Source organism: Salvelinus fontinalis, chromosome 4, assembly GCF_029448725.1.
Source record: "Salvelinus fontinalis isolate EN_2023a chromosome 4, ASM2944872v1, whole genome shotgun sequence".
Lineage (NCBI taxonomy): Eukaryota > Metazoa > Chordata > Actinopteri > Salmoniformes > Salmonidae > Salvelinus > Salvelinus fontinalis.
Genome location: NC_074668.1, coordinates 88135993 through 88148596, shown reverse-complemented (window position 1 = coordinate 88148596; position 12604 = coordinate 88135993). Strand labels below are relative to the sequence as shown.

Genomic DNA, 12604 nt, shown 5'->3' with positions numbered 1-12604 from the left:
CAGCCAGAAACGGCTATTTACCCAGAACTGCCCCTCAGTCCAGAGCTGTCTCTCTGTCCGGAGCTGCCTTTCAGTCCGGAGTTGCCCCTCTATCATTATCTCCCTCTCTATCTTGATCTACCTCTATATTCTTATCTATCCCTCTGTCTTGATCTATCTCTCTGTCCCGGTGCTGTCCCTATTAGTGATGTTACTAAGAAGATTTTGTGGGGGTAAAAGGAGGGTGGACATTCTTAGAGGGAGATGGAAGCTAGGATGGATTATGGTGGGGTGGGGACCTCGCCCGGAGCCTGAGCCACCACCGTGGTTAGATGCCCACCTAGACCCTCCCCTAGACTTTGTGCTGGTGCGCCCGGAGTTCGCACCTTATGGGGGGGGGTAATGTCACGTTCCTGACCTATTTATGTTAGTTATGTGTGTTAGTTGGTCAGGACGTGAGGTTGGGTGGGCATTCTATGTTTTCTGTTTCTGTGTTGGTTTTGGGTTGCCTGGTATGGCTCTTAATTAGAGGCAGGTGTTTGGCGTTCCTCTAATTAAGAGTCATATTTAGGTAGGCGTTGTCACAGTGTTCGTTGTGGGTGATTGTCTTCCGTGTTTTGTGTATGTCGTTGCACCACACGGGACTGTTTTCGGTTTGTTTTGTTCATCGTTGTTTTTGTGTAGCCTGTTTTCTCTATTCGTGCGTTCTTCTTGTTTCATGTAAGTTCGTCGTCTAGGTCTGTCTACACCGTTTGTTGTTTTGTTAGTTTATTCAAGTTCGTGTTTTTTCGTTAATAAATATGTGTTCAAACTCCACTGCGCCTTGGTTCGATCAATACTCCTCCTTTTCGACCGAAGAGAAGGAGGACCACCGTTACAGTTACTGCCATGACTGTGTTGTTGAGTTGTTGTGTGAGTATAGATGTTGTTACTGCCATGACTGTGTTGTTGTGTGAGTATAGATGTTGTTACTGCCATGACTGTGTTGTTGTGTGAGTATAGATGTTGTTACTGCCATGACTGTGTTGTTGAGTTGTTGTTCGTATAGATGTTGTTACTGCCATGACTGTGTTGTTGTGTGAGTATGTGGCAACATCTACAACCAGACTGCTTAGAGACCTGGGAATTAAGGGCCAGAGCCAGCGTTCGGCAATCAAAGCTGTATCAGAGGCGGCAGAAGGCAGCAGTCAATGGCTCTGGATGAAGAGGAAAGACCCCAGCTGGGCCCCGAAGTGAGAGGGCCAGGAGGTATGCGGTCAACAATGCTTGACTCAGGGAGGAAGACGCCCCTGCCATGCATAGTCCCATGGGATGTTGGCTATCAACAACAACGCAACTCCTATGACTAATTGGGAATGGGACGCAAGCGTAGGATTGATCACCCTGTCGCTGGCCGCCTTTGGGGAGGGTGTATAGTGTGAAAGGCCGAAACACCCTAGGAACCAAAGGTACACTACTGACGATGCGCTCCCCAAATTTCACCAGTCTCACTGTTCATGAACTCTTGGAAGTGCTTGCACAAAGGATAGTAACATCTCATCCTGTGTTCTTGGAATCTGCCATGACTGTGTTGTTGAGTTGTTGTGTGAGTATAGATGTTGTTACTGCCATGACTGTGTTGTTGAGTTGTTGTTCGTATAGATGTTGTTACTGCCATGACTGTGTTGTTGAGTTGTTGTGTGAGTATAGATGTTGTTACTGCCATGACTGTGTTGTTGTGTGAGTATAGATGTTGTTACTGCCATGACTGTGTTGTTGTGTGAGTATAGATGTTGTTACTGCCATGACTGTGTTGTTATGTGAGTATAGATGTTGTTACTGCCATGACTGTGTTGTTGAGTTGTTGTGTGAGTATAGATGTTGTTACTGCCATGACTGTGTTGTTGTGTGAGTATAGATGTTGTTACTGCCATGACTGTGTTGTTGTGTGAGTATAGATGTTGTTACTGCCATGACTGTGTTGTTGAGTTGTTGTGTGAGTATAGATGTTGTTACTGCCATGACTGTGTTGTTGTGTGAGTATAGATGTTGTTACTGCCATGACTGTGTTGTTGTGTGAGTATAGATGTTGTTACTGCCATGACTGTGTTGTTGAGTTGTTGTTCGTATAGATGTTGTTACTGCCATGACTGTGTTGTTGTGTGAGTATGTGGCAACATCTACAACCAGACTGCTTAGAGACCTGGGAATTAAGGGCCAGAGCCAGCGTTCGGCAATCAAAGCTGTATCAGAGGCGGCAGAAGGCAGCAGTCAATGGCTCTGGATGAAGAGGAAAGACCCCAGCTGGGCCCCGAAGTGAGAGGGCCAGGAGGTATGCGGTCAACAATGCTTGACTCAGGGAGGAAGACGCCCCTGCCATGCATAGTCCCATGGGATGTTGGCTATCAACAACAACGCAACTCCTATGACTAATTGGGAATGGGACGCAAGCGTAGGATTGATCACCCTGTCGCTGGCCGCCTTTGGGGAGGGTGTATAGTGTGAAAGGCCGAAACACCCTAGGAACCAAAGGTACACTACTGACGATGCGCTCCCCAAATTTCACCAGTCTCACTGTTCATGAACTCTTGGAAGTGCTTGCACAAAGGATAGTAACATCTCATCCTGTGTTCTTGGAATCTGCCATGACTGTGTTGTTGAGTTGTTGTGTGAGTATAGATGTTGTTACTGCCATGACTGTGTTGTTGAGTTGTTGTTCGTATAGATGTTGTTACTGCCATGACTGTGTTGTTGAGTTGTTGTGTGAGTATAGATGTTGTTACTGCCATGACTGTGTTGTTGTGTGAGTATAGATGTTGTTACTGCCATGACTGTGTTGTTGTGTGAGTATAGATGTTGTTACTGCCATGACTGTGTTGTTATGTGAGTATAGATGTTGTTACTGCCATGACTGTGTTGTTGAGTTGTTGTGTGAGTATAGATGTTGTTACTGCCATGACTGTGTTGTTGTGTGAGTATAGATGTTGTTACTGCCATGACTGTGTTGTTGTGTGAGTATAGATGTTGTTACTGCCATGACTGTGTTGTTGAGTTGTTGTGTGAGTATAGATGTTGTTACTGCCATGACTGTGTTGTTATGTGAGTATAGATGTTGTTACTGACATGACTGTGTTGAGTTGTTGTTGTGCTCATGTAACTAATTCTCTACAACATGTTTCATGTTGTTTATCCATGTGGTTCAGTGCTTTTGTAGTTGTTCTGATGACAGTGACATACTTAGTCTTGTATAAAACACAAAATCACACATACACACCTTGCCTTATGAAACAGGCGGACGGTGAGGGACGCAATCGATTACTAAAGTTATTCCTCTGGCCTGCAGACAGGTTCCTCGCGTGCCTCTACCTCCACAGAATCCTTTCTAACCTCAGATCTGTCCTCTCTCTCTCTCTCACACGCACGCACGCACACGCACACACACACACACATAGCCAAACCAGTCCATCAGGCAGCCAGAATAGAGCTCATCAATCATAACTATATTTATCAACAGGAGGATGTTAGAGATTACTCAAATCAACATTTAAATACCAGTGTGGTTTGGGCTGTGTGTGGGTGGTTTGGGCTGTGTGTGTGCATGTGCGTGTGTGGGTGGTTTGGGCTGTGTGTGTGCATGTGCGTGTGTGGGTGGTTTGGGCTGTGTGTGTGCATGTGCGTGTGTGGGTGGTTTGGGCTGTGTGTGTGCATGTGCGTGTGTGGGTGGTTTGGGCTGTGTGTGTGCATGTGTGAGTGGTTTGGGCTGTGTGTATGCATGTGCGTGTGGGTGGTTTGGGCTGTGTGTGTGTGGGTGGTTTGGGCTGTGTGTGTGTGGGTGGTTTGGGCTGTGTGTGTGTGTGTGGGTGGTTTGGGCTGTGTGTGTGCATGTGCATGTGTGGGTGGTTTGGGCTTTGTGTGTGTGGGTGGTTTGGGCTGTGCGTGTGTGGGTGGTTTGGGCTGTGTGTGTGTGTGGGTGGTTTGGGCTGTGCGTGTGTGGGTGGTTTGGGCTGTGTGTGTGTGTGGGTGGTTTGGGCTGTGCGTGTGTGGGTGGTTTGGGCTGTGTGTGTGTGGGTGGTTTGGGCTGTGTGTGTGTGTGTGGGTGGTTTGGGCTGTGTGTGTGTGGGTGGTTTGGGCTGTGTGTGTGTGTGGGTGGTTTGGGCTGTGTGTGTGCATGTGCGTGTGTGGGTGGTTTGGGCTGTGTGTGTGTGGGTGGTTTGGGCTGTGTGTGTGCATGTGCATGTGTGGGTGGTTTGGGCTGTGTGTGTGCATGTGCGTGTGTGGGTGGTTTGGGCTGTGTGTGTGTGGGTGGTTTGGGCTGTGTGTGTGCATGTGCATGTGTGGGTGGTTTGGGCTTTGTGTGTGCATGTGCGTGTGTGGGTGGTTTGGGCTGTGTGTGTGTGGGTGGTTTGGGCTGTGTGTGTGTGGGTGGTTTGGGCTGTGTGTGTGTGGGTGGTTTGGGCTGTGTGTGTGTGGGTGGTTTGGGCTGTGTGTGTGTGTGGGTGGTTTGGGCTGTGCGTGTGTGTGTGGTTTGGGCTGTGTGTGTGTGGGTGGTTTGGGCTGCGAAGTTGAAAGCAGATGATGTAAACTACTTGTTTTGCTCCATAGTTTTGATAATTGGTTGTCGGTCATATGACTTCTGAGGTGTGTGTGTGTGTGAGTGTGAGTGTGAGTGTGAGTGTGAGTGTGAGTGTGAGTGTGTGTGTGTGTGTGTGTGTGTGTGTGTGTGTGTGTGTGTGTGTGTGTGTGTGTGTGTGTGTGTTTTCTAGGGATCCTGAAACAGAAACACTGGGGAGTATAAACTTCTGACAAAGCACAGTTATTGATATCTCACGGGGAAGTCAACACATCACATGGTGAGAACCAGAGGAGAATGTCACAGCTTCTCAGAACCAGAGGAGAATGTCATAGCTTCTCAGAACCAGGGGAAAACATCATAGCTTCTCAGAACCAGAGGAGAATGTCACAGCTTCTCAGAACCAGAGGAGAATGTCACAGCTTCTCAGAACCAGAGGAGAATGTCATAGCTTCTTAGAACCAGAGGAGAATGTCACAGCTTCTCAGAACCAGGGGAAAACGGCATAGCTTCTCAGAACCAGAGGAGAATGTTATAGCTTCTCAGAACCAGAGGAGAATGTCACAGCTTCTCAGAACCAGAGGAGAATGTCACAGCTTCTCAGAACCAGAGGAGAATGTCATAGCTTCTCAGAACCAGGAAAGAGATGAACGCGGAAAGATCTCAGATTCTCAAAAAATACTTTTCACAAGTCATTGTTGGGACTAGAAGATTCTATCTGCATTTTAGTCAGAATGTAGTTATTGACATAGCCTTGTTCTGTTCAATGTTCTCTACCTGTATAGAACATTAAATACCCCCATTTCATGTTGTTAAGTTCAAAATAATACAATATCAAAATTGCTGACACTATTCAAACCAATGAGGGTTCGGAACTTTAAAGACAGCTCCCAGAATCATCTTTTTGCAGATAGAACTTATAGTCCCAAGCTCTAGCATTGTATTTTTTTATAACTTTTTTGTTTGCTGTATGTATCATTCATTTTACTGTAGATTTGTTTTCTTCTTCTGACACACACACACACACACACACGCACGCACGCACGCACGCACGCACGCACGCACGCACGCACGCACACCCTCTCCTCTGGTGTGCTGTGAGTCTCTGAGAGGTAATATGTTTCTGTGATGAGCCTTTATGACTTCACTCAGACAGGACATGAGCCTGTCATAAAACACACTGGCCCTGCTCTGGCCCAACACACACACACTGTTTCAAGTCAGCGTCTGAGAAAGGGAGAACAGACTGAAGGGAAATAATCACAGTGCGACTAGGATGGTGAAGTGTGAAGATTGGCATTTAAATCATCTGGGTGAATTTCAATGAAAACAAATGTCAAATATATATTAATGTAGGACACTGACATCCTGTTCTGTAGGTCTGAGTGGCATAAAGAGAGAGACACTGTGCTGAAAGTTGTCATTGTCCAGCTGTCTTTCGGTTCTCTGGAGAAACAGAAGGTTGGTTTGTATTCTTCACCTCCTCTGACTCCTCTTTCCTCTCTCCCTTCTGCAGACGCTGGCGGTACGGGGGGTGCTTCTGAACACACACACAGACAGACGAAAGGCTCTGTATCACGTAGAGTCTGTACTGTTTGTGTTCTCCAAACCCTTGTAGTTTCATTTATGTGACAAAAGTTGGTTAGAGTACAGATATTATTTAACTATACAGTGGAGAGTTCAGCTACCCATTTATTCATGATTCCCTCGCTGGCGATCTTCACCTCCATGCGGTCACTGAAAATCTCTTTCTTCATCCTGGACACACAAGAAAAGGAAACACAGGAAAGGTTCAGTTCAGTTCAGTTCTAAATCAATATTTGTCAAAGTGACTAAAACATCAGTGAGGACAATGTGTTAATTTCCTACCTGTTGAGCTCCATGTTATGGATCAGTCGATCTCTGTGGATGTCAGCTATCTCCTGTTTCGTCTGCTGGCAGAAGCTACAGGGATGGGGAGTAGAGGAGAGCTGTCAGACATGTTATACTGTAATGGTCATGTAATATTATTGGGGAAGCTATCTATGTCTTGCTTATGTTGTATTTCTGCGCCCGTGTGTGTGCGTGTGTGTGGGTGTGTGTGCGTGTGTGTGTGTGTATTTTACATGTTGTATTCCTGTTGCCTTCTGTGGCTCCTCTCCTCCACATCAGTCAGCACCTCTTGGTAGGTGGGTTTGGAAGGAGTTACACCACAGACAGTCAAGGAATACAACTACTGTCACCTTCTTATGACAAACTACACTACATGACCAAAAGTATGTGGACACCTGCTCGTCAAACATCTCATTCCAAAATCATGAGCATTAATATCGAGCTGGTCCCCTCTTTGCTGCTATAACAGCCGCCGCTCTTCTGGGGAGGCTTTCCACTAGATGTTGGAACATTGCTGCGGTGACTTGCTTCCATTCAGCCACAAGAGCATTAGTGAAGTCGGGCACTGTTGGGCGATTAGGCCTGGCTCGCAGTCGGCGTTTCAATTCATCCCAAAGGTGTTCAATGGGGTTGAGGTCAGGGCTCTGTGCAGGCCAGTCAAGTTCTTCCGGAACCAATCTCGACAAACCATTTCTGTATGGACCTCGCTTTGTGCACGGGGGCATTGTCATGCTAAAACAGGAAAGGGCCTTCCCCAAACTGTTGCCACAAAGTTGGAAACACAGAATCGTCTAGAATGTCATTGTATGCTGTAGCGTTAAGATTTTACTTCACTGGATCTAAGGGGCATAGCCCAAACCCTAAAAAACAGCCCCAGACCACTATTCCTCCTTAACCAAACTTTACAGTTGGTACTATGCATTGGGCAGGTAGCGTTCTCCTGGCATCCGCCAAACCCATTGCGCATGGTGATCTTAGGCTTGTGTGCAGCTGCTCGGCCATGGAAACCCAGGACAGACAATTTTTAGCACTAGATGGTCCCGTTCAGTTGACCGGGGCAGTTCTAGCAGGGCAGAAATTTGACAAACTGACTTGTTGGAAAGGTGACATCCTGACGGTGCCATGTAGAAGGTCACTGAGCTCTTCAGTAAAGCCTTTCTACTGCCAATGTTTGTCTATGGAGATTGCATGTCTGTGTGCTCAATTTTATACACCTGTCAGCAACGGGTGTGGCTGAAATAGCTAAATGAACTAATTTGAAGGGGTGTCCACATAATTTTGTATATATAGTGTATCTCTATCTGACTTCTGTTATGTTACATTTCATTAAAACCTATCAGGTCCTACACATTCCCAAACTATGATTATCTCAGAGTTTTACAGTTTTATAGTCAGAATATCAGATTAGTTAATTTTGAACTCTGTACCCCCTGTACTCAGCCCTCCCTTCTTCTCCTGTGCCAGGTTCATTAAGTGGTTCATTAACTCCAGTAAAGTACAGTCCCACATAATCCATGCATGTTTAAGAGTATGTTTTACATGTTGTTCTCAGCATAAATACAGTGTGCCAGCTGTGTGCAAAACAACATGTGCATGTGTGTGTGCCTGTGTGTATGTGTGTGTGTGTTTGTGTCTGTGCTGTGTGTGTGTGTGTGTGTGTCTGTGCGTGCGTGCGTGTGTGTGTGTCTGTGCGTGCGTGCGTGCGTGTGTGTGCAGGGGCGCCGCCAGGGATTTTGGGCCCCATGAAAATATATCACATTGGGCCCCACCACCACAGGCCACACCAACCCTGCACATTTGCTGTAACCACACACCTCCAGAACCCAATCGACCCATTCAAAGCCTTAAATAACTTTACCTTTGCAACTCTCTTGTAGTCCAATATTTACTGTACGATATTTACTGACAATGAGCTGTGAAAATATAACACTGTGCAGACATGCAACATTCTGCATACAGTGGAATTGACTATTTGATGCAAGACTGATACCCTCTATAAGAAATGTGCTAAAGATAATGATCAAATTCTTGAATGGAAAATGCTCTTAACATGAATGACTTAAAATAAACTTAAACTTCAATATACATGAACCTCTTCAATTAAAATAAATTAACATTATCATCTATAGAATGATATAACAAACAAAATAATCAAATCAGCAGCAGATTTGTGAACTAACTATACAACTAACTATAAGCTGAACTAACTATAAGCTGCTGTAAAAGTGGAACTGGAAAATGGAAAACAAAATGAAAATGAAAAGGCCTGATGTTGGTGCTACAGGAAAGGTCAAGAGGTCACCAAATCAATAGGTTTCTTCCACTTGGGGTCTTGATTGTGCACAACAACTTTTATGGTAATCCAGCCATTACGTTGAGACACATCTGGTTCTCAGCCTGTGGGCATCATGTGTGTAGTGATCTAATAGCCATCGTCATGCCATTTAACAGTTATCACTGGCCCTTGCTCAGCCTTACTCACCAAGAGCCCAGCGCCGAGCCTTCTTGCTAGCAAAGTCACTGATCAAGTCTAGCTAACTGACTTTCAATGGACAGCATGGCAAGACTGCAAAGCCTGTCCTGGGACATAGTGGACCTCAAATAGTTTTTTATCAGTTTTTGCTTACTGAAAGCTCTCTTGTCACCAGCAACAGTCACAGGCAGTGTGCAAAATATACGTAAAGCAATGCACACTTATCCAAAAATGCTTTTTCAGCTGCATTTTACAAATTGCATTCAGGAGACAAAGAGGGGACAAGTTAGGGGGGAAAGTGGCAGCATATACAGTGTTCAGGTGTCTTACTTCATTTTGAAACTCAGGTGTAAGATCTCTGGAACACCTCATGATCAGTGGTTGGAACAGAAGGGACTTTATCCTCACTAATCTTCCCAACTTTCAGAACATTAGAAAATGATTCTACAATTTTTGCAGTGGTGTGGAACCTAGTGTCCAAGTCACTTATGATGTTGTCTATAGCAGTAAAAAACACTGTTCCGAAACACCTTTTCTGCACTGTCCTGAGCTGTCTCCTCTTGAGAGGTCTCATCATGGAATCTCTTCCATTTCCTCTGGTGGCTGTGTTCCTTGCTAAATTGAGGTGCAACATCCATTTGGGGAGAAATCAGTGTTGCCTCAGACAGGAGAGACTCCCTTCCATCTCTAAGAGCCTCTTTCTTTAAGGCTCTGATATTGGCTGCCTCTGTGTCAAGGGAGATTTTTCCTGACTGGAGAATCACATTCTTGTCCTCAATGTATTGCAGTACCTGCAATTATGCCAACTGACATGTCATTCAACACAATGCCGCTCACCTCCTTCTTCAGTTGGGAGACAGGGCTGGTTCAGGGGTATGGGGATGGGGAGACAGGGCTGGTTCAGGGGTATGGGGATGGGGAGACAGGGCTGGTTCAGGGGTATGGGGATGGGGAGACAGGGCTGGTTCAGGGGTATGGGGATGGGGAGACAGGGCTGGTTCAGGGGTATGGGGATGGGGAGACAGGGCTGGTTCAGGGGTATGGGGATGGGGAGACAGGGCTGGTTCAGGGGTATGGGGATGGGGAGACAGGGCTGGTTCAGGGGTATGGGGATGGGGAGACAGGGCTGGTTCAGGGGTATGGGGATGGGGAGACAGGGCCGGTTCAGGGGTATGGGGATGGGGAGACAGGGCCGGTTCAGGGGTATGGGGATGGGGAGACAGGGCCGGTTCAGGGGTATGGGGATGGGAGACAGGGCTGGTTCAGGGGTATGGGGATGGGGAGACAGGGCTGGTTCAGGGGTATGGGGATGGGGAGACAGGGCTGGTTCAGGGGTATGGGGATGGGGAGACAGGGCCGGTTCAGGGGTATGGGGATGGGGAGACAGGGCTGGTTCAGGGGTATGGGGATGGGAGACAGGGCTGGTTCAGGGGTATGGGGATGGGAGACAGGGCTGGTTCAGAGGGATGGGGAGACAGGGCTGGTTCAGGGGTATAGGGATGGGGAGACAGGGCTGGTTCAGAGGGATGTGGAGACAGGGCTGGTTCAGGGGTATGGGGATGGGGAGACAGGGCTGGTTCAGGGGTATGGGGATGGGGAGACAGGGCTGGTTCAGGGGTATGGGGATGGGGAGACAGGGCTGGTTCAGGGGTATGGGGATGGGGAGACAGGGCTGGTTCAGGGGTATGGGGATGTGGAGACAGGGCTGGTTCAGGGGTATGGGGATGGGGAGACAGGGCTGGTTCAGGGGTATGGGGATGGGGAGACAGGGCTGGTTCAGGGGTATGGGGATGGGGAGACAGGGCTGGTTCAGGGGTATGGGGATGGGGAGACAGGGCTGAGCCTGAAGCGGCATCTGTTGGGCCTGGCACCAGGCAGGGGCAGGGACAACTGATTTAGTACGAATAGCTTGCTAAAGGTTTGCTGCATTGATTAAATGAAGGGCTAAAAGAGTGAAATGTAAACACTCAGAATTTTCTGTGAAGATATTAAGTAACTAATGTTAGGGGAGCAAAAGTAGCCGATTTCACTATGGACTAAGCTAAGAGATTAATTTCTAACACTCACGGACTACACCCACCTTCCTTTGTGAAAAATTGGGTGACATATCGTCGCCCTTTCTTTTCTCTCTTCTGTCTTTCTTTTCATTTTTGTAAGCCAGATTTTTCTTTAGGAAGCTGAGACATGATGTTCCACCGGCACTCCTCACTCGCAATTCACTGCTAGCAAGTACCGTTTGCCCCTGGTTTGGGGGCAGGACCGAACCGTTCCAAGTAAATAGAGGGGGGTTAGGCAATACAGAGGCTCTGTAAATAAAATATTATATTAAGGATGATAGGTTAATCATTTTATATAAAAAAAATTTAACCTAATGTTCTAATAATTTTTTATATATATTTTTTTTAACCTAATGTTCTAATAATTTTTTAGGGCCCCTGTCAGTCACAGGCCCTTAGAATCGTCCTAATTTTCCCGGCGCCCCTGTTTGTTTGTTTGTTTGTTTGTTTGTTTGTTTGTGTTTGTGTGTGTGTGTGTGTGTGTGTGTGTGTGTGTGTGTGTGTGTGTGTGTGTGTGTGTGTGTGTGTGTGTGTGTGTGTGTGTGTGTGTGTGTGTAAGGATATGTCAGGTTGGTGATCTCAGTGCGTCTGATCCTGCGGGTGTCAGATCCTGCGGGTGTAGGGATGTCTTGGAGGTGCAGGTAACGAGACACCAGAGGACTCTGACCACAAGGCTTGAAACGGACATGCTGGAACTCTGGACCTGCTCCGATGTAGTGGGACTGGAACACACAACACATTACAACTAATACTAAACACACCACGCATTACAACTAATACTAAACACACAACACATTACAACTAATACTAAACACACAACACATTACAACTAATACTAAACACACAACACATTACAACTAATACTAAACACACAACACATTACAACTAATACTAAACATAACAACACATTACAACTAATACTAAACACACAACACATTACAACTAATACTAAACACACAACACATTACAACTAATACTAAACACACAACACATTACAACTAATACTAAACACACAACACATTACAACTAATACTAAACACACAACACATTACAACTAATACTAAACACACAACACATTACAAGTACACATGATAACTACACACACACTTTGACACCTTTGCCATTTTTACACTATGGTGCCGACCCAGACAGTACTGTTCTGGCTCAGATATTTTCTTTCCAGCAGGGTTCTGTCAACTACAGTGGATGCATAACCAGGCCAGCCTGGTGCAGATTAGCTTGACTTGGCTCGACCCAGCTCAGTAGAAATGGGTAATTGTGTTACTTCTCTCTGAATCAACGTAGTGTACCATATTGCTGTTTTACCTCTCTCTTGCGGTCCATCCTGGAGTCAGCATTGGCAATGCTTCCTCTCTTCTGCTTTTCTGTGCTGCTGAGACTTAGTCTCCTGGTCCTGGACACCAGCTCTTCAAACTCCATCTGCAGGTCTGACTTACACACACACACACTGAGTGATTATTGCATAGTGTGGGTATGGTTAACACCAGAGTCATCCACACACACACACACACACACACACACACACACACACACACACACACACACACACACACACACACACACACACACACACACACACACACACACACACACACACACTGAGTGATTATTGCATAGTGTGGGTATGGTTAACACCAGAGTCATGATCAGGCT

General features: G+C 46.4%; 1 protein-coding gene across 1 annotated transcript in view; it reads right to left on the bottom strand.

Moving 5' to 3' along the window:
- Positions 1-5808: 5808 nt before the first annotated feature.
- Positions 5809-12604, bottom strand: part of LOC129854623 (protein FAM227B-like) — a 70737-nt gene continuing 63941 nt past the window's right edge. The window contains exons 10-15 of the mRNA XM_055921884.1: positions 12257-12378; positions 11497-11652; positions 6634-6713; positions 6398-6472; positions 6217-6286; positions 5809-6068 (exon numbers count right to left, since the gene is read on the bottom strand). Of these exons, the coding sequence (XP_055777859.1) occupies positions 5949-6068; positions 6217-6286; positions 6398-6472; positions 6634-6713; positions 11497-11652; positions 12257-12378 (623 nt within the window). The 3' untranslated portion in view covers positions 5809-5948. The remainder of the gene's footprint in view (positions 6069-6216; positions 6287-6397; positions 6473-6633; positions 6714-11496; positions 11653-12256; positions 12379-12604) is intronic.